At 37.5% G+C, this 22,739-nt stretch overlaps 1 protein-coding gene across 13 annotated transcripts in view; it reads right to left on the reverse strand.

Annotated features, from left to right (window-relative positions):
- Positions 1–1,197: 1,197 nt before the first annotated feature.
- The window catches only part of KAT6B (lysine acetyltransferase 6B), a 108,981-nt gene continuing 87,439 nt past the window's right edge, over positions 1,198–22,739 (reverse strand). For all 13 annotated transcript variants that reach the window (XM_079313175.1, XM_079313176.1, XM_079313181.1 and 10 more), the window contains 5 exons: positions 11,025–11,256; positions 9,134–9,293; positions 8,266–8,532; positions 6,762–7,062; positions 1,198–5,100 (listed from right to left, as the gene is read on the reverse strand). In XM_079313175.1, coding sequence (XP_079169301.1) covers positions 2,618–5,100; positions 6,762–7,062; positions 8,266–8,532; positions 9,134–9,293; positions 11,025–11,256 — 3,443 coding nt within the window. In that variant the 3' untranslated portion in view covers positions 1,198–2,617. The remainder of the gene's footprint in view (positions 5,101–6,761; positions 7,063–8,265; positions 8,533–9,133; positions 9,294–11,024; positions 11,257–22,739) is intronic.

The following is a 22,739-nucleotide window of genomic DNA, read 5'->3' on the forward strand; positions in this document are numbered from 1 at the left end:
AGGTAGCTTTTACACTCCCTGTGAAAACACACCAATGAAAAAATCACAAAACATAAAGCTAAACACACCTAAAGGCAGCACAGAACTGTGTCAAGTTCCACTTTCCTTTCCCTAAGCATAAAAAAGGTGAGTTACTTTGTGAAGATGAAAACAAAGTTTAAGTACTATGAATACTCTCCGCCTTCAGTCAACAAATGTGACAATGTAAGGCATGAACCAAGATTTTTGTTGTACTGTGCTCCCTTATCAGGTGTTCTGAACCCCAGAAACACAAGTTACTCCAGATTACCATTTGACCAGCAATTTTAGCTCTCATTTAGATTCACTATTTTAGATTCACTGCTGCCCCACTGTATTAAAACTAACAGGTCATGCACGTGAATCAGTAGCATCAGTTTCTTGATTTGACACCACCACACAGTACTGGTTTTATTTTAGGAAATACGCATTTTTTTTACTTTTAGATAAGTGAAATATTACCTTTAAAGCTGTTTTACATACTGGAATGGGGACAGTTTTTAGTCAAGATGGGCACTCCTCACACCTTACTGCAGTGACAGTGGCAACATCCACATTAGAAGCATTCTGAAAAATTATTATAAAGACATTTTCTGGTGTAGGTTCACACTTGCCACATTTGAATTGGTCCACTCACGAGATCCACATATAGACAGCCTTCTTGTCTTTAACAGATCTTCCATTGTTAGATGAGAAGTGCTCATCTCTGTGTGTTTGTATGTACCCAAATACCTACATATACACAGAACCCATAGATTCAATGCAGAATTTGCATCTTGTCACCCAGCAACAATGACAAAGGAAGATATTACAATTCTATCATTAAAATACAGTTCAAACACCATATCTGTTACTATCATATATCCTTTTATATATATATTCACACTTTCTGTAAGAAAGAAGTTTCATACATTAAATATTGACAACCTTGTAAGGTATTAAATACATATTTATTCAATATTTTATTAAGATTATTAAAAAAAATAATCTTAGGTATTCTTTATTTTCACAAGGTGTATGCAATTATGATGAGTAACCTACACTTAAGCTCTAAACAGCCTAATCCAAACCCCACCAACTTTAATGGGCTTTAGATCAAGCATGTGAGAGCACTGTAACAAACACTGTTTCAGGAGGTAATTCCCATGCAACATCAAACTATGACAAGACACAAGAGGCTAAAAATGGCTCATCATAATTTATTTTATGTTAAAATGTACAGCTCGGGGTAGGGGTGTTTGTAGTTTTTTGCAGTTTTTATTTTTGTTGCTTGGGTGGGTCTTTTGTGGGTATTTTTTAAGTGACTGACTAAAAAGATAACAGATAAATACAAGAGTGTCACTGGGTCCTATTTTTACATGTATCAAGCCTCTTCTCTTCGGCCCTTACAGTCACTCTGTACAGGTACAAAGGCTACAAAAAAGGAAGCAATATAAACAGACACAAATAACTTTTGCCTTTTTACATGCGATCTGTAAGCTTAGTTTGAGCTATTCACACGCTACTGCTCTATTTTTTCCCTTAAAAAATAACTCCAATATTTTATAAAGATAGAAAAATCTACAGATGGAATGAAAATGTAAAGTTAGAGGCATTTCCATAAAATAGCAACTTTACACCAAATTCACTACTTTTTTTTTTTTTTAAATCCTGCCAAGTATTTGGACATATACGAAAATGTTTCAAAACTTGACAAATAAACACTGAGATGTTTCAATCAACAAAAAAAATGTAAGTTTTTATAAAACAGAAAGCTGCCTTTTTCCTACCCAGCCCCAAAGAAACTGGTCACAAAAATGGAAAAGAGTCTCAACTTTACACTAAACATACAGCAATAAAACCCTTTGAGCTAACCAAAATGTGAATAGCTTTTGCAGCTTTTTTATTATTTTTACAAGTTTTATAATTAACAAAAATATAGTTCTGGTTTTTTTACCCCTCAAACTAGGGTAACCTAATCAAGGCAAAAAAATTAAGAAATGGCTTACTGTTAAGCACAACACTTGTACAGTACTACAAAATGCACTGTCACTAACAAAGACATTAGCGGCATGCAGAAGTGTCACCTTCAGAAACAAAATAATACAATAAAAGAACTGCTAAAAGGCATTTACATGTGGGGAAAGGAGAGAGAAAAAGCTCATGATCCAGTACTGTCTGATAGGTTTGGAGTCTGTTTATCCACATTTTTAATGGGAGCAGGCACATAAAATGGCTCTGAACCATCAGCTGCTGTGTAATTGCAGTTCATAGAAAGAGTTCTTCCTTTCCAGAGAACTTCAAGCTCAATGAAATAAACAAAAAATGGAAAATCACCTAATTCCCCCCAAAGAGAAGTTAAATCTCACAATGTTAAAAAATAAACAAAAACCCCCAAAACAGAAAAAAAAAAAAAAAAAAAAAAAAAAAAAAGAAAAAGACAACAAAGCAAGAAACAAAGAAAAACTTGTATAAGGCTTTCTGCTGCATACAGCTTTTAAATGGTGCCAACAAATGTTTTTGCATTCACACCAATTGCTGGTTTTGAAATCGTACTCTCCAAAGGTATTTGTGCAGATCAATGCCATACGCCAGTTCGGTAGCGTGTCTCTCCCAGGGCCTACCTTCTCATGTAGGATCCATTGAGAGACTGCTTGGACATGCCTGTGTTCATGTAGCCGTGGTGGCCCGGAGGAGTGTACATCATGTTACTGTGGGGTGCTGTCTGCATTGGCTGCTGTGCATATGGCTGAGTTCCCATCATTCCCATCTGCATCTGCATAGGGTACTGGGGGGTTTGATTCATATACCCATGATTGCTGTGGTAGCCACTATTCATCATTGGCTGGGACATACTGTAACCATTCATAGCGTTAAGGGTGTTCATATTCATGTTCACTGAATTGACATTATAAGCAGGGGCTGGCATTAAATTTACACTCATGTTCATACCACGCTGCATTGTTAAGGTCCGTGCAGGCCCTTGCATGGCCACAGTCTGTGAAGCTCGCCCATAAATTTGTGGCTGATGGGCTGCAGCAGCAGGTGGCAGAGGCGTGGATTTGGTTCTTACAGAGACGTGACCTTTGCTGGCCATCTGAGTCTGCAGTCTTTGGGTGTGGGATATTCCAATATTGGATGAAGTCATATTACGCTGCAAAAGGGGAGGTGGCAGATTCATGGGAGGAGGAGTAAGGTTGGGGGGTGGGGTCATGGTAGCCTGTGCTTGGGGTCCTCCAGGAACAGCATGTGGAGACTGAGAAAGCTGAACAAGCCCTGTGTTACTTAAGGGGGCAGACAAAGAGGCACTGTTTGCATAGGAAGTTACAGCAGCTGAATGGCTGTAAGGCAAAGAATGATCCATAAGCGTATTAGTTAACTGTTGCAGTTTAGCAAGGCTGAAGGTGGCAGATGGCTGTGAGTAATGCCCTGCTCCAAATTCACTCTGCCCCATTCTTTCATATAATCCAATGTTGGCATTGCTAGTCTCGGGGATTTCAGTCAACTGCATAGGTGGTGTGAAATTAGCAGCCATGCTGCACTGGGATAACTGTTGGTTGCTGCTTGGAGGCCTTTCAACAACACAACCTTGGGGAGATTTCACATTACAAGTGGGAGGAGAATTGATGTTTGCTTGTTGCATCATACTGCAGCTTCCATTAATGTTAGACATCTGCTGGGTGACTGCACAGCTACTCTGTGTTAGGTTGCTAGATGTAAGGCTGCTGTACGAGCAACTGTTTTGAGAAGAGTTGTTCCCACAGATACTACTGCCCATTGTAGAATCGTAACTGCTTGGGTTTTCATAGTTCTCTGTTGTGCTCTCAATGCTGCCCAAGTCACTGAACCCACTATCCACAACTTGCTGCGAATGATCAGAAACAGAGGGCACATCCATCATTGGGCTGGTCTCCATGTTCTGCAAAGAGGGCACAGAAATGGCACTTTGATCCGGGCTGATCTGAGCATAGCTGTTCTCTAAAGGAGCAACGTTTGGACTACTGACAGAACGAACTGACTGGCTGGGATGAGAGTGCACGGATGAGACTGGGCTGCTGTGGTCAGACTGCTGACAGTCATCCAGTGTGGTCATCTGGGGACTTTGGTCATTGTGGGCATAGTTCTGCAAACTTCTACAGGCCTCTTGAGTCTCTGCACAGTCCTGAAATGTATCTTCATGCTCACTTGTTTCTTGGGTTAGAGACTGTACTGCCTGAACTGTCTCGGAGTCAATCTCCATGGTCTCAGTACTCTCTCCCTTGAAATCGGAATGTAATTCTTCTCCAGCTTTTTGGTCCTGGTTGTTGTCCGCGTGATCATCATCAGATTCAGGCACCGGGTCTGAATCTGTAGCAAGTTCTTTCTGCTCACTTTCACACTCATCAGCTGCAAGGTCAACCCCACAATCCATTAACTCCTCCTGATTTGAATTACCAGTTTGAACATTTACGTCTAAAAAAGACTGCTGAGTTTCCAGCATTTCTTTGAAAGCTTCACCAGGCAATTCCTCTTTCTCCACCTCTGTTGAACCCATGTGACTATCATCTTCATCATCTGCATCATGATCCTCATTGTGAGAGGGTTCTTCATCCTCCTCCTCCTCTTCCTCCTGATCATCCAAATGCACAGACTCTTCTTTGTGCACAAAAACTTCTGCTTTGTCTTTTTCTTGATCTTTTGAAGTGATTTCATCTTCTTCTATGCTCCTTTCTTCTTCCCCAGCTTTCACAATATTATTTTCTTCTTTTTCAAAGGGTTCACTGGGTGGATTCAGAGATTCAGGTTCTACTTCTTTCACCTCATCATCTGGTGGTGGTAATGCTTCATCAGGTTCTTTAATAGGTTCCTCTGCAACAGCAGGAACTGAACAGGGCTTGTCTTCAGCTACGTCCTTTTGTTCTTCCACCAGCATCTGATAGTCAGGCTCCATGGGAGTCTCAGGTGGAGTGTATAAATTAAGCTTAAAGCCAGGTTTTCTTTCTTTGCTTTGCCTCCATTTAGATGGACCACGTTTAACTCCTTTGGGCCAACCCTGCTTACTCTTTAAAGGTTCAAGATTGTCTTTAGTGCTTTCTTCCAACACAGCTACATCCTCTGTATTATCTTTGGGAGGTAATAGAGACAAAAAAAAGAAAAAAGTCTTAGCTTGCAGACTAATCAATATTCTCCAATATAAACCTGAAAATAATTTATAAACTCAAAATGTACTAAGTATGAAAGAGTTATAAACAGGTCTCAAAACACAGTAGAATAATGTAGTATCTGCAGCTCAAAGACACTACACAGATATGTTATGGTTTGGTGGCCTTTTAACAGACACTATCAGAACCACCATTTATACATTAGAAGAATCCCAGAGATTTAAATGACAAGGCATGTAAACTAAAGCAAATACTGTCCAAATATTTCATTTTCCACCTTTGGTTTTAGAACAGATGTATGCCTTCACTTTATACAGACATTGATCTAACACGCATTCATCTTTTTTGACAGTAATGACATGAAAGTCTGGAGTTCCTTCTTTGATCATTCTGGAGGACAAGCCATAACAAATATATAATCATGCTTTAATATCAATACTGAAAAAGTGGTGCATTGTAGTACTTTCTCATGGCAACATGTCATGACATGGCTCACAAGAGATGATAAAAGGCAAAATATAATTTAAGTTATACACAGAGTGCATCAGAACATTAAACTAATCCATTGACTATTAAAAAAGGATCCAAACACATTAATCTCTTTCCTTTCTCCCCAGATATCACTTACATATACCCCAGAAAACAAGGAGAATTATCAAGATAAAACATGCTGCACTTGGGAGTGTAATGGCTTCAGTGATACTTCTTTATTGTGATGATGTGGTCCATGGGCAAATACAAAACATCAGTCTAGTTAAAACAGTGCAAACCTGACCACTGGGACATAGCTGGAATTTGCTACTATTAGTTTAAGTAATTTCTTTTAAGAAGCTAGAAAAAGTGATCATGCTCTAATGTACCACATCACACAAGAGCTGCTTGAAAGAAAATCAGCCCATGATCCCTCAATTGAGGATCACAAGGATGAAACTTCTAATGCAATTACAAAAATACTGAAGTGGTACCTACCAGCTTCTTACAGAAAATATACAGACCTGAGAGTCTAGTCATTTCATCCTGGAATTAAAACTCATATGCATAATTTGAGGGCTAGGAGGTCAAGGGAAGAGTGTACATTCAGAGTAGCTCATTAGTAGTTTCACTATCCATTCATTAACTTTTCTGACAGGAAATATCCTTGAAATCAAACTACAAAAGCAGCTTTGAAAGGACACAGTTAAAACTGTCTCTTTCATGGGGAAAAAAGTCAGCATCCTGGTGCTGAGGCTGTATTATGCCACAGAAGCACCAAATATTTCACTGAATTACCAACAATGCTGAATAGAAAGGTATTTGTATAAATCAAACCTTACTTTTTGCTTGTATCCTTTACCACTGGTACAAAAACTATATTGGACAATATTCCAGTGATACCCTTTGCACTGTTGAGCAAGAAATGCCCTGCCGTAGGGACATAGAAATTGTTTTTGATAATGTGACAAGAACTTCTATACCTCAGACTGGAAAAGATTTGCTTTTTGTGTTCAAGGAAAAAAGATATTATAATAACTGCTAAATACATTTCATTAAAAATTTCCAGACTTACAACAAAAATAAACACTTCTTTAGAAGGCAACCCAACAAAATCATTTTTGCAAAGATACAGGAACATTTTAAGTTTACCTGTACAATTTTCATCACTCCTGTAACAATTAATATCTTTCTCCTCCTTGTTCTGCTCTTGTTCCTCCTGCTTCTGCTGCCCAGGTTGATACTCAAAAGCTTTTCTAATCACAGGCTTTAAGTCATCATCCTCTCCATCCATCTCACAGGTGGGTTCCAGCTGTGGCATGGGACGCTCTTCATCTGAGTTATCAAAAGGCTCATTCAACACCTCTGTTGTTTCAGAAATTGTCTCTGTGGTAACACTGCTATTTATCCTTCTGCGTTTACGGCCCCTTTTCTTTTTCAGTATGAAAGGTCTCTGAAAAATAATTCCACAAATCAAACTCTTCCTACAGTCCCATTCATTCATTTATTCTAGACAAAACTTTTGTAGAATGAGCTTACAATAATCCATTTACTTACTAAAAAAAAAAACCCTTAAGTAGCATCAAATTCTGATGTAGACAGAATCTAAAAGTAAAGTGTCTAAACAGTTAAAATAAGTATGTATACATGTATATCAACCTTTCTCTAAGGGAAAATGAAGACTGAAATTTTCTTTATATTGTAGTAGCTTTTACCTTCTTCTGCCAAATAATATTCATAGCACTATTACTTAAATTGTACTCACACATTTTTCCTCTGTAGATTTAAAATTCCCCAACAACTTTCACAAGTATCAAAGCTTGTCTTCCACATTTTGGGTTTCTGCTATTTTTAGAAATAAGTATGTATACAGAAAAGTAGATAACATTGAAGAAGTGCACCTCAAGAATCCTACAGTTGGCTGCTCTAAAAAACTGGTCAAGATTTTGTTTTTCTATTATACACTCTCAGAGATTTATGGTTACTTGAAAGCAAGCTCACTTCAAGTATAACCAAAGTGACAATCCAATTTCCAAATTCTCATCAGAGATGCCAAAATACATAGGCTAAGGTGACTGCTTTAAAATTTTGGGATTCTTAAGTTTACTAATTTAAGCAACACAAAGAGTTGGTTTTTTAAAGAAATTAAGAATTATGCAAATATGACAGTAACCAGAATTTAGCATTCAAATTAGAAGAACATGGGTAAAAAAAAAAACCCTTTTACTTTAACAGCATTTCTTTTGAAAAAACAGTACTCCCCTTTTAGGAGTTCCTAAATTAAAAAAAACAAAGCAAAACAACAAAACATAAAATGACAAATCCCACAAGCTGGACTCCATCTTAATATAAAAAAAGAAAGAACCATTAAGATATTGAACCTATACCAATGCCAAACAGCAGAGGGCAATCTCTAGTTTAAAAGTTAACAGAAAAATCTGATTTTTTGTCACTAATATTTTACAGTTCTGTGAAAAACCCAAAAGGAAAAAAATTGGATGGAGTGCAGAAAAGAGAGGAGTAGTTAAGTTTCCAAATAACACATAAAGGATTAAAACAGTCTAAGAAATGTTTGTAAAAAAACCAGGCTGTTATTATGTTGATAACAATTAGATTGAAATCAGAGACAAAGGAACACAGCACTGAAGTTACACACCTTTCTTTTCATGGCCAGGGACTGGGGCTTTGTCAGGCGGGGAGGGGAACTCCGCTGATTCTCATCCCCTCCATCCTCCTCACTGCTTTCTTTAGATTGTTCTGTGGATTGCCCTCGCTCCCCCACCACTGCCACACTTTCTGGAGATCGCAAATATTTATTTTTAGATTGTACTTTTGCAGGTGATTGCCTACTATTAGTTCTTGTGGAGAACATTTCTTGCTCTTCCTTCTCCCAGCAGCTAGCTTGTTCCATAAGACGCTCAGCCTGAAGGGTTGAGGTTAAAATAACAGGTCACTGAAACAGCATTTACTTAGCCATATCCTTTACATGCAGCTAAATAGTTAAAATAAGTCAACCCTGATTAGCACTGCTGGCTAACCTAGCAACAACATTTCAGCTGAATCATCTAGTTGCTCCTTTACAACAGTTAACAGATAACAAACCAAAGAAGATTGCATTTCATGGGATATTTAGCACTATTAATGATGCAGCGAATTGATTTAAGTCCTTTAGCACTACATTACATGCCCACTGACTGGATCACTTTGAGCAAGTTGAGAACACAAAGAATCGATTGACAGTGCAGCCCCTGAGCTCTGCACCAAATTTGATCTGATTACATGCTCTTTGACTACCTCAGGACTGATAAATACAGCTCTACGACAAGTGATTCACAGTTTAAGTTTTTATATGCATCTCCCCCAAACTTACCATGTGTTGCTGCACAGCTTCCAAAAATTCTGCATTACAATAACAGTGTGTAGTGGTCAAAGCTAAATTTGCTCTATTTAAGACTGTCTGTGTTGAATATTCAGAGTTATGAAAGCCAAAGGAAGAGAAATTCAGAAAATATTTCTGATATTACCTCCTTTTCTGCTTCCCTCTCTTCTTCAGAAACTGCAGCATTAGAAACTAACAAAGGAGTCCATCTCAAGCTTTCAGGATCTACTTCATTGATACGTGGATTCGCTTTCAGTTTCTCCATATGACTTGAAATCAGCTTTTCCCTTCTAATAATTACAAATCTACAATCAAATAAACAGTAATTTAATTTAGAAAGTGATCACCTAGAATAGCCCTTCTATAGTTGTCATCCTTTTGCAAAACAACCTGGGAAAAAAGATGGGTAAATGAAAGGATTTATCAAACTAAAAATACCAACTGACACACAGTGATAACATCCTTACACTACTGACTGTTTACTGAGAGGAATTGAGGAAACAACAGTTTATGAAGTGAAAGCTCAGTATTAACCATCACTAGGGCAACAGAGTGGAAAGTAAAGGTTTTATAGTTGACTACTCCAAACCTAATTCAAGAGGTTTTGTGGTGGCACTTGAATCACTGCCAGAACAATTTCTAATTTTAATATTGCATACAAACATAGAAAGAAAATACTGTGGATCATCAAGTCAAGAGTGAGAAAGTTGTAATGTTACAGCTGATGACAAGAAAGCAAGTCAGATGCACAGGTTTTCTAACAAGGCATACAAATGTACTTTAGTCCTGTGCTAATGAAGTACAAAACAACTTTCCAATTACTATGAAGTGGCATACCAAAAGTAGGTAAAGATTAATAAAATTGTACAATATGCTAATATATTAGCACTTATCCCATCAAACTCCCTTGTTACCAAGAACTATACAATTCTAAACAAGGATTAGCAAGAATTTCAAGTGCTGTAAAAATCAGGTTGGTGAAGTAACAAGAGTCTCAGTGAAAAACAAAAGTTAAAAAAAGAAACCAGATCCAGAACCCTCTTCCCAGAACTGTGACAAACTTCTACTTCATTACATGCAGGAAAAATTTCCCTTAAAATACATTTGTTGTCAGGTTGTCCATAACTAAGTACGCCAGTAAGGGTTTAAGGCAATGCCAGCACTCCTCTTACTACTTTCATACACCATCTTGTAAACCATCTCTGTTTTGAAGACTTATGTTCTTACTGGTTCAAAAATTACTTGTTTTGAATACTAGTGCTGGGACACATAAAAATTACTGAGGCTGAACTTTCTCTGATTTTAATTTTATTTTTTTGGCAAGCCAGTGCTTGTAAGGCAGCTTTGCTTAATTATAAAGTTTCTATGATTGGAATATCCAAAAATAATTAAGATCATCTTCAGAAACATAAATAACATTGAAAGTCATTTAAGACATTTTATGGAAAGAAACAGACCAAACAAGAACAATGACCCAGTAAAGTTCTAAACTACCCATCAAGAGCATGAAGAAAGAAGTTATTCACAAAACAGGAACTCACCTTCTCACTGCATTGACTTTCAACATTGATCATAATGTTAAATAGAAACTTGTATTACCAGCACCTTGAGCAGGAGCACTTCATGGAGAGCTGATCTGGTCCCATGAACTCAGCAATGATTGACAGAGGAGGTGTGGAAACAGAGACTGCCACCCACAAACACAAATTTTTCCCTCACTGGTATTCAAAGCAAAATATTTGCACAACCAGAGCTGGGAACACTTAGGGGAAGATTATACTGAATGAAACAAAATTCTTAAACTGAAAATATTTTGAGCTGGATACATACTTCTAATAACCATTAACCATCCAAAAAATCCCCAGGAAGAAAAGCTCTTTATGTAAGACTCATTCGTACTGACTTCTACAGTAAGATGGTTATCACTCATTTTAAAGTCAAACTTTTACACAGACATTTTTCATATCAACTGTTTTGTAAGTAATGTTTGGTCTCAGTATTATTTTTTTTTTTTTTTTGTTACAAGATTCACTGACCTATCTTCTCTTTTATCTATCATGCTGTGTTGCTGCAGGGTTGTGGCAATATCGTGTGGACACATCCCAGTAGCTCGGCTCATTCCTTTGATGCTGATTTGTTTTTCGTGGTGGCAGTTCAGGTATTCCAATATGACACTTTTCCAATAAGCCAAGTAGGAGAGACGACCCAGATCAGACAATGGCTTTTCAGGGGATCCTGCTTGACCCTCTCTTCTAGAAAGTAAATAACCTAGAATAAAAATAAAAAAGATGCCTGATGGAGATAAAAAAATCAAGGAATTTTAACTAGCCTGTAAGAAAGTTGGAATCAATACAAGACACCATCAGCATGAATGATTGAACTACTGGAATGTCTTGCAATTAAAGAAATCCTCTCTATAAAGAAGATGAGTTTTCATCATTGCAGTGACATAGGAAAGATCACATTCTTGTGACTGACTTAGATTTCATGTTATGAGAATCAAATCATAACCAAAAACTCTTTTCTAATTGCAAGGCAAGAATGAGAAGAAAAAGCCAACATGTTTCAGAACAGGTCCCATAATACACATTCTCCTTCAGAATTGCAACTCCGGGCTTTTGACAAATGTTTACATCTGAATTACATCACTGAAGCCAAGAACTTTCAGAAGAATCTCAAGAGGAACTATCATGGGTAATATCAGTTAAGTCATTTTTCTTCAAGAAGCCCCAGGTGACTGAAGTTTTTGATTAAATAGCTAGAAGTTGTATTTTGCAGGTAACATAATTCACAAGATGAATTACTCGGAGAATTAGTTAAGAGAAATAATTAAAAAATAATCTCCCTTAATTCACATTTAAGAACATCCACATAATTCCTGCATGCAGTCTTCAAGACAGTAACTGATCCACTATTGCACAATATATCACCTTCATTTTATATTCCATGTATGTTCTAAGTCCCTTTTAACTCTTCACCTTTAAGAGGATTTTACAATTTAGAGTAGAACACACCTGCTTGGAGATACCAGAAGATGCCACCTGTAAAACTAATCCAGTATAGAGGAAAAAATAACACAACTGATAACAGGTATCCTTTCACAATATCATCTCTCCATGACAACATATTCTGCATTGTGCCTTTCCAAAAACTGCCAACAAACAGGCCTTAAACAACCAGGCTTACAAAACACTTCCTCAACCACAAGCACAAACAGTATGTTTATGGAATTAATTATTAAAAGTCATTTGGAATTCACCAAAATATAGTTATTGTGCCTTCCAATATTAAAATATTTTCCCCTCAAAATTTTCACTTTTCTTTTTCAGACTGATGTAAAACATGTAGTACAGTTATGCCATGTTTGTTTAACAAATCCTTCTAACCTCTTCACAAAGTTTCTCCTAATCAAATTAGCTATAAATTAAAAGTATATGATTAACATCCAGGTTTAAGAAAAGCAGTGGCTGTTTCTTTCTTTTGCTGTATATTTTTCTTAGATAAAAACATGAAATACATACAAATATGTGTCTATTTACTCTGCCTGAGACATTTGTCCTCCCATTCTTGGACAATACCAAAGGCCCACAACAGAATGCAGAAAAAACATACAAAGATATGCATTGTAGTCCAGTTTACCTAAAGAAATTTACATAGAAAAGCAGACATCCTGCCATTTCAAGTGATCACAACATAGATACTGAAATAAGTAGTGTGCCTTTCATATCTATTAGCATGATTTGTGACAAAATGCCAGAGCTTCAGGAATACCATCCCACATCTGCCTACTCCTGAAGTCTGCCTATATGCATGGTACCACCAGAAACTCAACAAGTAAATTTAGTTTGTTTTACAGAAGAAACACTACTATAACAATGAAGGCATATTAGCATTTAAAGTTGCAACATATTAAACTTTTTTATAACTAGATGACACAGTTTAGTAGATCTTGGTACTACATGCAACTACTGCTGACAGGAAACATCAAATTTCACATTCAACACCACAATGCATCCTGAATAGTTTAAAGGTAAAGAATTGTTGCTTTAATTCCAATTGCACAAAAGCAGATCTATAGTGTACAGTCTATTCAGTCTAATTTTAAGCAAAGCTTCACTTGTATCAAGAAAGAATTCTGCATCACCTTGTGTACAACATACAAACCCAAGTTCTATACTAAGATGTCACTGTCCATAAAAAGCAGGCAAAACTGAGGTAGGTAAAAGAAGCAGTGATAGAAACCTCAACACAGGAAAAGAGAGGGAGAATAACCTAGATTTTAAAAATAAACCTATGAGAATTTAAGAGTTGCTTCAAGTAACTTTACAGTTTACCAACTTCACATTCAAGAAGTCTTTGGTACTAATAGGAAGTGTTTGTAGGGTATTTGCAAGACCTAGGTTTTTTTTCATTCTTGCATTTCACTACACTTTAAAGTTACTTTGACAAAAATTCTTCCTCTACTTTCATTTTCCTTATAGATAAGGGGGCTGCACCTATAATTTCTTGGTAAACATATGAAGCTGAATTTAAAAAACCACTACCAAACAAGTTTGGAATCACTTCGGCAACCAAAGTACCTTTAGAGTTTTACTAAACTGGCTCACTGTATCTTTCCTGTGTCTGGGGATTTACAGACTAGTTCCTAGTGGTGATTTTCACTCTACATTAAAGCAGTGAAACACTACCTGCATGGCAGTAACACCTGTCAGTATTCTTCCCCTACCTTTCTAAAATATAACCTATGCTTTTCCAAGATGCTCACATTCTAGCGAAACAGATATAACAGTCTTGGTTACACGTAGCAAACACTGAATGCAAAGTCCCTCTTAACAGATTCTGTGATTTGAATAACACCTATTGAATTAAATTTACCAAAGAGATGCCAAGTAATTGATCTAAGTTGCAGGTAAATAAAACACTGATCTTGGTAGCTCATGTACCTACCCAGAATATTTGAAATGAGCACAATATGCCCCTGCTAAACAGATACCTGCAGCCTCACTGTGTCTACTTAATCTTAATAATGAATAGCCTCCCAGTGGCAACCTGAAAGAACTTTCTTAAGGCATGGTCCTTGATAGCAGGTTATGAACAACAGCAACACTCTCAGGACAAAACAGAGCTCCTCACACCCACCCCCAAGACTATATGCTACACAAACAACTAAAACCAGAACAAAATGTAAGACCTAATCAAGAACAAAGAATCGTCTATCTTATCTTCTGGGCATATGAGTGATAGTATCACAAAATTCAACAGCCAAAGCATTATTAATGATTTTTATTTCTTGCTTTATCTCTACCCTCCACAGCAAAGCAACGCTCCAAATGCGATTTACAGCCTTTGGTTTCTGTCACACAAACCTCCCCAGAAGCACTAAGGTTTCATCTTGCCCAAGATTTAAATCAATTAGAAGAAATGCAATCTGAGCAAGGGAAACTTCATATAACATACAAGAATTTTATGCCTTCAACACAAATTAAGGAGATAATTAGGCATTAAAACATACATTTAAACAAACAGTCTTGTAATTACCTAGTAATTTCAATCTACAGCATTCCTAGTAATGCCCCTGAAATAGCTACAGAATCCACAACACACTTATGTGAAAACAGTAACTTTAATACATCTGTGCCCATCTCCAGAAACTTTCGGTTAGTTAACTACTGATGTATTTATTTTTTTAATGCTTGGTTCTAAGTTAAATAGCATGAGATCAGTGGTCCAGGCTTGATAGCAGGACAGTGACCAATAGGAAAAAAACAAGGGACAACCTGAAACTGGCAACCACCACCTGAAACACATGCAAACAGAATTAGTCTGGCTTCATCCAAACAACTGGAACCAACCAGACAAGTTTAATGTTCACACTTTTCAGCACTTTTTAAAAGCTTGGTAAGATGTGATAACTATCACTCCCTTATGCAAGCAGTGCAGAGTCCATCTTCCTCCTCCATTCACTGCATTTACTTGTGTGTTCACTAGCAGAAATTTATTGTCATGTCTGTTGTGAGGTGAACAGACTTACATCTCACGAGCTCTGTCCTAAAAATCTTCTAAAAATCAGGATCAGACCGGCCCCTTTCACTCCCAGGCATTTTTATGCATACTTCAAGTTACAAACTGCCTAACCTCAGGTTTATAATATTAAGCAAAAATCAAAACAGTTTTAATTTATCTTGAGACAGGTGAATTGAATTTTTTTACCTGTTGAAGGAACACACTTGTTCTTTTGCCTTTAACATGGTAGCAAATGGAGGTTAGCCTGTAAAGGTGTAAGAGGATAGAGATGCAGACTGTAGAGAGGACAGTGAAATACAAAGTAGCAGCAAAGACATTAACCAGGCAAAGATCAAATGAACAATCTAAAACTGACAGAAGGAAATAAAAATGAAGTTTGAAAATCTTTTTGAAGCCACTTCTGCAATCTGAGTGCTCTCAATACATGCTTTATGTTCTATAGCAATGAACAAATCAATGTACCATTTCATTTCACAGAACAGTTAAGGTTGGAAGGGACCATTGGAGCTCATCTTGGCCAACCTCCCTGCTCAAGCAGGGTCTCCTTAGTGCACCTTGCTCAGGATTGTGTCCTGACAGCTTCTGAACACCTCCAGGACAGCAGACTCCACAACCTCTGCAGGCAACCTGCTCTAGTGCTCAGCCCCCCTCACATCCATAATTTCTGATGAACAAAGAACAGACATCTAGATTGAAATGTTCCATTTCCTTCAGTGCAAGTAGCAATGATCACAATCATTATAAAGCCATTAGGCTTTCTGTAAACTAAGGAATTAATCTTGATGCAAACAAACCAAAAAACCCAACTTGTGAGCTGATGCAGGTGTTTGAATTGCACATGTTCATGTGCACACGACTTCATGGCCACACTGTGGCTCAGCTACACACAGCAACAGCCAGACCATGATGTGCACATTGCACAGGAATGAATGAAGACTCTGCAATTCACCTGAGAAGCCAGGGATCTCAGATAATATGAAGGTTTGAACAAGTACTTTTGATGTAACTGTATTTACTATTTCTACTTTAAAACCACCTAGAAAAGTCCTAGAAATGCTGTATTTTATTATTAAATACAAAGATTACTTTGTTTAGCCCAAGAGCAAACAATAGTCAGTCAGTTAGCATACACACTTAGAAAAATAAATAATTGCAGCTGAGTAGCTCCTAAGAAGGTGAAATGGAGGGTTATAGTTGGCTTGTAAGTACGTCCCTCATCCTTTTATGAAAGGATCACAGCATTTCTTGCTTTCTCCAATGGGCAATACAGTTGTACATTTTACTGAAAAGTCCACATAGCCAGAATATAATCCTGAGGCAGCTTCAATGCAATATTCTCCAGAAGATGCCACTAGCTGAAACCTTAGTACGATTGCCAGTGTTCTATGAACCGTGTGCTCCCTTAAGGGAGGATCTGACAGCAACCTCACCATGAACAACAGTGACATATGCCATGGACACTGCTGATCTAACACAATTCCTCCATTCCTTCAACTTCACTGCTTACAGACAGCCAGGTTCTTTGACAACAGAGCCACAAAGAGAGGCACTTGACTCTTTTGAGGGCATTGTCTATGATGTTCAACTATTTTTTTGAAACATCAGTGCATTGCATTGTCTTCAGCAGAAACAGAATCAGCAAAAACATACCTGAACGGCAAACACAGTGCTGAATGTCATTCTGTGCCTGGACAAGTACTTGGAAATTTCAGTTCCTTTCTCCTATGCTACTAGCAACAAATCCACGTATTTGCTTTTCACTTATGGAGGCTAAAACCCAAAACAAACAGTCTTCAAAGTGGACCCCAAGGGTAAGGATTAATGAAACCTACTTTTTTAGCAAGAACAGATTTTTTTTGTCTGCTACAAAAACTCTGGAAATAACAGTTTACACTGAAAAATTTACAAGTATTTTATCTGAGAGCCTATGATCAAGGGAACAGTTTTATGTATCTTATGTATCAATCACATCATGCACTGGAGACAAATATAGTTCTGATCTTATTTAAGAAGTCATGTTCAATATCACTTTCTAGGAAATTAATCATATCAATCTCTCTGAAAAAGAAAGTTACAAATACTAGTAAAGAAAGTCTGTTATATTCTTGGAACTGAGACAGAGCTCACTTTATAAAAGAAACAGCAAAAAGACAGATGTCTTTAATGTGTCCTACCAGAGTGTTCCAGCCCTTATCTTGGATTAGCCTAGTTGTTCTAAAGAACAGAATTTTCTACTCAAATTTCATAATTCAAACTTGTATTTTCACTTTTCTAAAATATCTACAGATTAGATTGGCATTTACCTTAAAGAAAAGCTGCAATCAAATAGTTTTTCTTTCAAAAACTTCAGAACTACATCAATGGTAGTTTAATGCAGGAAAATGAGAGCTTTACTTCACTGCAAAAACTCATTACAGAGCAATGTTTACATCTTGTTTCATACCTCCACATTCACAGAATTATCAGACTTTACACACTTAGCTCTTCTAAAGGAGCAACTCTTACAGGAGAAGAACCATACAGAAAATACAATATTACAAAGGTCCCTAGACCAGAATAACTCCTGAGTCTTACAGGAAGAACCCTGCCAGTGGCTATTAACCTACTACTAGCCTTTGAAAAAGAGAGGGCTTGGTCTTAAAAGCACAAAAAGAAGCTGTCTTGATGAAACCCTGCTGAACATAATAAACATTTCGTTTTTGTTATCATCTTCCATGTGTCCCAGTAAAACTACATGAGCATCATCATGGCACCTTCAAAGAAAAAAATTTCTGTTTTTCTGTATTGGGAATCTTTAATTCATTTATATGAATGAAATTGAGTCTCCACCTCTTAAAGTACAAAGGATCAAAATTTAAGAGAAGTATCATTGCAAAACCCTTAATTTATTGCTTATGTATTAAAATACCCACAAAACAAAGATTATATTATCATATCTGAATAATCTTCCAATAATTTTTAAACTAAAATCAGACTTTTGTCTGATTGTAATATGTAATGACAGAGAATCAGGGTGAGGAATAGATTATATGAAAAAGCAAATTCAAATCTGCTTATCTGGCTTCCAACGTGAAGTCTCTTTTGCCACTGTAATTTGTCTCACAGCAAAACAAAAAAGCCAACTTAAATGGTTCCAAACTTGCACCTATGCAACACAGTGCCTAAATGACAGCCTGCTGACAGCACTTTACTTCCAAACTTTGAGAAGTTTACTTCCAAAGATAGAATTCTGGACCTTAGTCTCATAGTTACCCTCCTAATTTCTCTAAGGATCTGAAATCCTACCATCTGCAGCCATTACAGCCTGGGCTGCCAAATGCAAATTATTTTCCTTTCAAAATCTGTGTCTAAATAGTGCCCCAGGTATTCTGCTGTCCTTGCAGAACAGTTTCAAATAGCCCTTGGGAAAAAAGGCCTTTCACTAACAGGTATCACCTGCATAGCTGCATGGAAGGCTCATCCCCTTGCCTTTTTTTGATCAACTGTGTATAACAAACACCCAGCACAGCATTAGTGGCTGCTGCCCTGTCTGATTCTGAATCATACAGGCTTGACAGGCCTATGACCCATTCCACAGCAGAGAATCATGCTTCCAAGTAATTCTTTTGTGTAGAGCACAAGCTCCTCTCCTTGGCTTCCCTGCCTGTCCCTGCAGAGACTGTGACACATCTATTGCAGCAGTCCAGTCTTAGGAGTTGCCCACTGCACCTCTGTAACCCCAGTGAAGTTATAGCTCAAGGACAAAGTACAGTCTTCTAACTCCACCTTTTTGTCTACAGGACATGAGAAACTGGAATAATGGGATCTCAATGCAAGGCAAGAGGGCTCCCTTCCCCTGCCTACTCCAATTATCTCGTAAAAATCTCATTTTCCACCAAGCCCAAGACCAGGATGGCTATTTATTCCCCTAGAAGAGCTGTCCAGATTGATTTCTGATGTGGTAGTGTGGTCATTCCAACTGATGCCTGTGACACATCACCCTCTTACTTGTACCAACTCCTAACAGCTCTCTGACCTTCAGGACAACTGATTCTGGGCCAACTGCTCCATTAATTGTAAGGTTTGCATGTGTTTGTCATTGGTGCTATCCACCTGTTTGTTACAAAGTTCCATCACCTTCTGAACTCAGGATCCATCAATATGCTCCCTCTTTCTATGCTATGCCCCAAAATGTTCAAAATGTATTAAGAAACACATGTGTTGTATTTCTCCTTAACCACTATCCCACAGCTCTAAAATGCAGTACCTTGTTCCATTTTCTGCTATTCAGTCTAAATATTGCTCAGTACAAGAAACCAATACCAATATTCTACTGTATTTTACAGTGTATTGAGTTTACAGCAAAGATCCCTGCATTTGCATCTTTTTCTACTGCTACAAAAAAGTGAAAAAAGCACTTAAAACAAGTATGGATCTCTCTATGAAGTGTTAAGATAGACAATTTTAAGAAGCTTCACCAAGAAGTCAGCATATACTCCTATTAGGGAGGATTCATGTTAGAGAGCACTTCCTATGAACTTTTATCAGACAAAGGTTGGGAAGGGTTCAAGACATCAGTGCTTTTACTGTTCTAGATGCATTTCTGCCCATTTTAAACACTATTTTTATATATATAGTATTAGAGCTAGCATGAACATGCCCTATGAACAAATGAGAGCAACAATACTTGTAATTAAGAATTTTGATCATTTTAGTTATTAATGTCATCATGTTGATAAGCAGTCAGCAATCAAGTCCACTGATGTGGCCTATCTGCCAGTGAAGTTGGACCTTGGCAAGAGCTGCTGAAGGGCAACAAAAGGGTAGGAACCATGTACTGATGTCATGCAAATGGAGTCAAATAGGAGCAGGTTTGTTGGATCACAAGAACAGATTTTAGTCTACTGATCTTCCCACAATTTTAGATTGAATGTAGCCTTCACAGCAGTCTTTCAAGTCTTCACAGAAGTCTTTTAAGAATTACATCCACACTAATTCTGCAAAATAAAGTAACACCACGTAACTAAGTAATGCTAACAGTTTGGACCTCAGATCCTTCTAATTTATAAGGATAACAACTTTTTGCCATGCACTGCATAACTTAAACCTGTCAATCTCAGGTTCATATTTACATATGCACATCATCACACATACCAACATTTACATACAATTTCACAAGCAGCAAAGAGAACTCAAGACTGAAGTAACTCTTCTACAGAAAACATAATCAAGGCACTTAGGAAAGGCTTCCAAATACACACTCAAAAGATGCCAATGCACAGCTGAAAACCATAAGAAGATAGGAGTGTCACAGCAAAATTCAGCTACTGCTGGGAGCAGAAGAGTTTTAAAATCTGCTTCTCAGAGACCCCCTACTCCCAAATCAGAGCTCTGCAGAAGGTCCTATGCAATAGCTTGTGCTCAGAACCTAACCCTTATATAATCAGCACCACTCAACTCCTGTTTATATTTTGTTAGTATTTGTGTCAGAAGAAAACATACTCATGAGACTCCATCCAGAACAAAAGCAACCAGTGAGCTGTTACCCTTGTATGCTCAGAGTACTTCTCAGTCTCTTTAAAGGCCATCCCCCACAAATGAAATCAAGCACTTTTCCATTAAAGTTTGTTTTGTTTGAAACAAAACCAAGTAAAATAAATCTTTTAGTATGGAAGGGAAGAACTTGTGAGTTTTCATGAAATGTTCCATATCAAGCCAAAGATCTGAAAGAACAGCAAGTACTAGCAAGTTTCAATAATATACCAGCATCTAAAGCGAAGATTTACCTCAAACTAATGTTTCAAGCCATCCTAAGAGCTAATGTTTTTTGTTGTACAAAACATCACATCCTTTTTTTTTATTATATGAACAAGTTGAGAAGACAAAGGTTCAAAAGGGTAGTCAGAAATATCAAACCAGCTGAGTATTCAGACAGGACAACTCAATACAGATAGGTCAGCTCAACACTGCAAGTTCAGGGGTATGACCATGAGTGGAAGGCAGAAATAGGTAAGGTGAAAGTGTGAGCTTATTAAGACTTACAATTTCTAAAACTGTAAATCATGTTACCATTTTTTCCATAACTATTCTGTGTGCCTCTGAACTGTTCTTATCTGTGTCAGTGGGAGGAAGGTCAAAGATAGAGGACCTTAAATAGGTGTTAGTACCCTCTTTGAAAGCACTTTTGAAACAGCTTCAAAGGACCCCAATCCCAAGATCCACACAAACACTACTTTAAAAAAAAAAAAAAAGACTAGCTGTAACTTGAGATGCTCAGATCAGTGAACAACCTGCTACATTCTCTTTTCTTTGTCAGGGTAAAGAAAAGCTTTCTTCATGATGAACAGAGTAAGCCAAAGATTCTCTCATTATTGTTACAAGAAATAATGCCAGCTCTCATTCCTCTCCACATCCTCAAGTAAACCCAACACAGGAGGCCCAAAACCTTTAACTCCTTTTTTTAAAGCTTCACAGAAAAGGTTAGGGCTAAACAAATGCCCTTCATGAATAAAAGGAAAGGTAAAGATGACTGCATTACAGTCAGACCTACAAAAGGCACCCTTTGAGTGAATTAATTTGCTAACACTTATTTTACCTGTGCCAGTTGCCAGTAAACCCCTTGAGTGGAGGTTCTGTGCATGAAGTGGACTACTTATAAGCAGAGTGAAAGCATAAGCAAGAGAAAGGGAACTGAAGTACCCTTAAAAGCAAGACTTGTATGTGCAGAGGGCATCAGTCTTGAATACCAATTGGATGAATAAATTTGTCAGTAGGTTAAGTGTCTTAGAAGATCATTAACAACTCTGTATTGTTCTTGGTTTTATAAGCAGTATTTTAAGTTATTTAAATTTACATTTTAAAAACTATTCAATAAATTCACTGAAAAGTGAATTGTTTATACAACAGTAACTGTTGAATGAACTCCCTTCAGGAACTGCCTTTACCTTCTGGTTTAATGCTGACAGCACTTGAATACTGAGGTTGTAAATATATCTCCTGTGCTCATTAGACAATACCTGCTTGCCTTCTTACAGGCTCTGTGTCCCTCTACAAAACCAAACTGACCAGCCAGGAAGATGGACCAGGAGGCTTTGCCTAATGTAACAAGTACAGTGAATATCCTCAGAATCTGAACAGGGCACTGAGGCCAAGCAGCACAGACAGATGGTGTCCATACCATTAAGCTCTGACTCTCAGCTGGAGTGTTAACCTGGCTGTTAACATAATCCCTCCCAGACTTATGGCTCAGGAAGATTGTTATCACACTTGGAAAGTGACAGATGCCCTGGACCAAAACTGTATCAGGGACAGTTTTAACAGTTTTAGAGTAGATAAAGTTCCAGAGCCCAAGAGCTTTTCCTATCATTATTTTATTCATACATAGAAAGGACAGCCTAGTAGTACTAAACAACATGAACAAAAGTGAAACGGGGAGTTGAATACAGAGAAGCCAAAAGGCACATCTAAGAAACCACTGCAAGCACTGAGTTTGCTCAGGTCAGTGGTCATGACACACATACTCCATAAGATACAAAAGATGCAAGCTGTATTTGTCTGATGGGAGAAGCAAAATGTCACTGCTGTTCATTTGCTCTGCTAAAGCATGCTGTGTAACAGGGAATTAACCAAAGAAGATTTAGAAGAAAAAAAAATCCCCAAGAGATGAAGAAGGTTAAACTTGATAGTAATACCTGGTTAGTCAACATATACAGAAATGGCATAAGAAAGTGCACATTATCTACCAAGCA

The sequence above is a fragment of the Erithacus rubecula genome (genome assembly GCF_903797595.1).
Source record: "Erithacus rubecula genome assembly, chromosome: 9".
Classification (NCBI taxonomy): Eukaryota; Metazoa; Chordata; class Aves; order Passeriformes; family Muscicapidae; genus Erithacus; species Erithacus rubecula.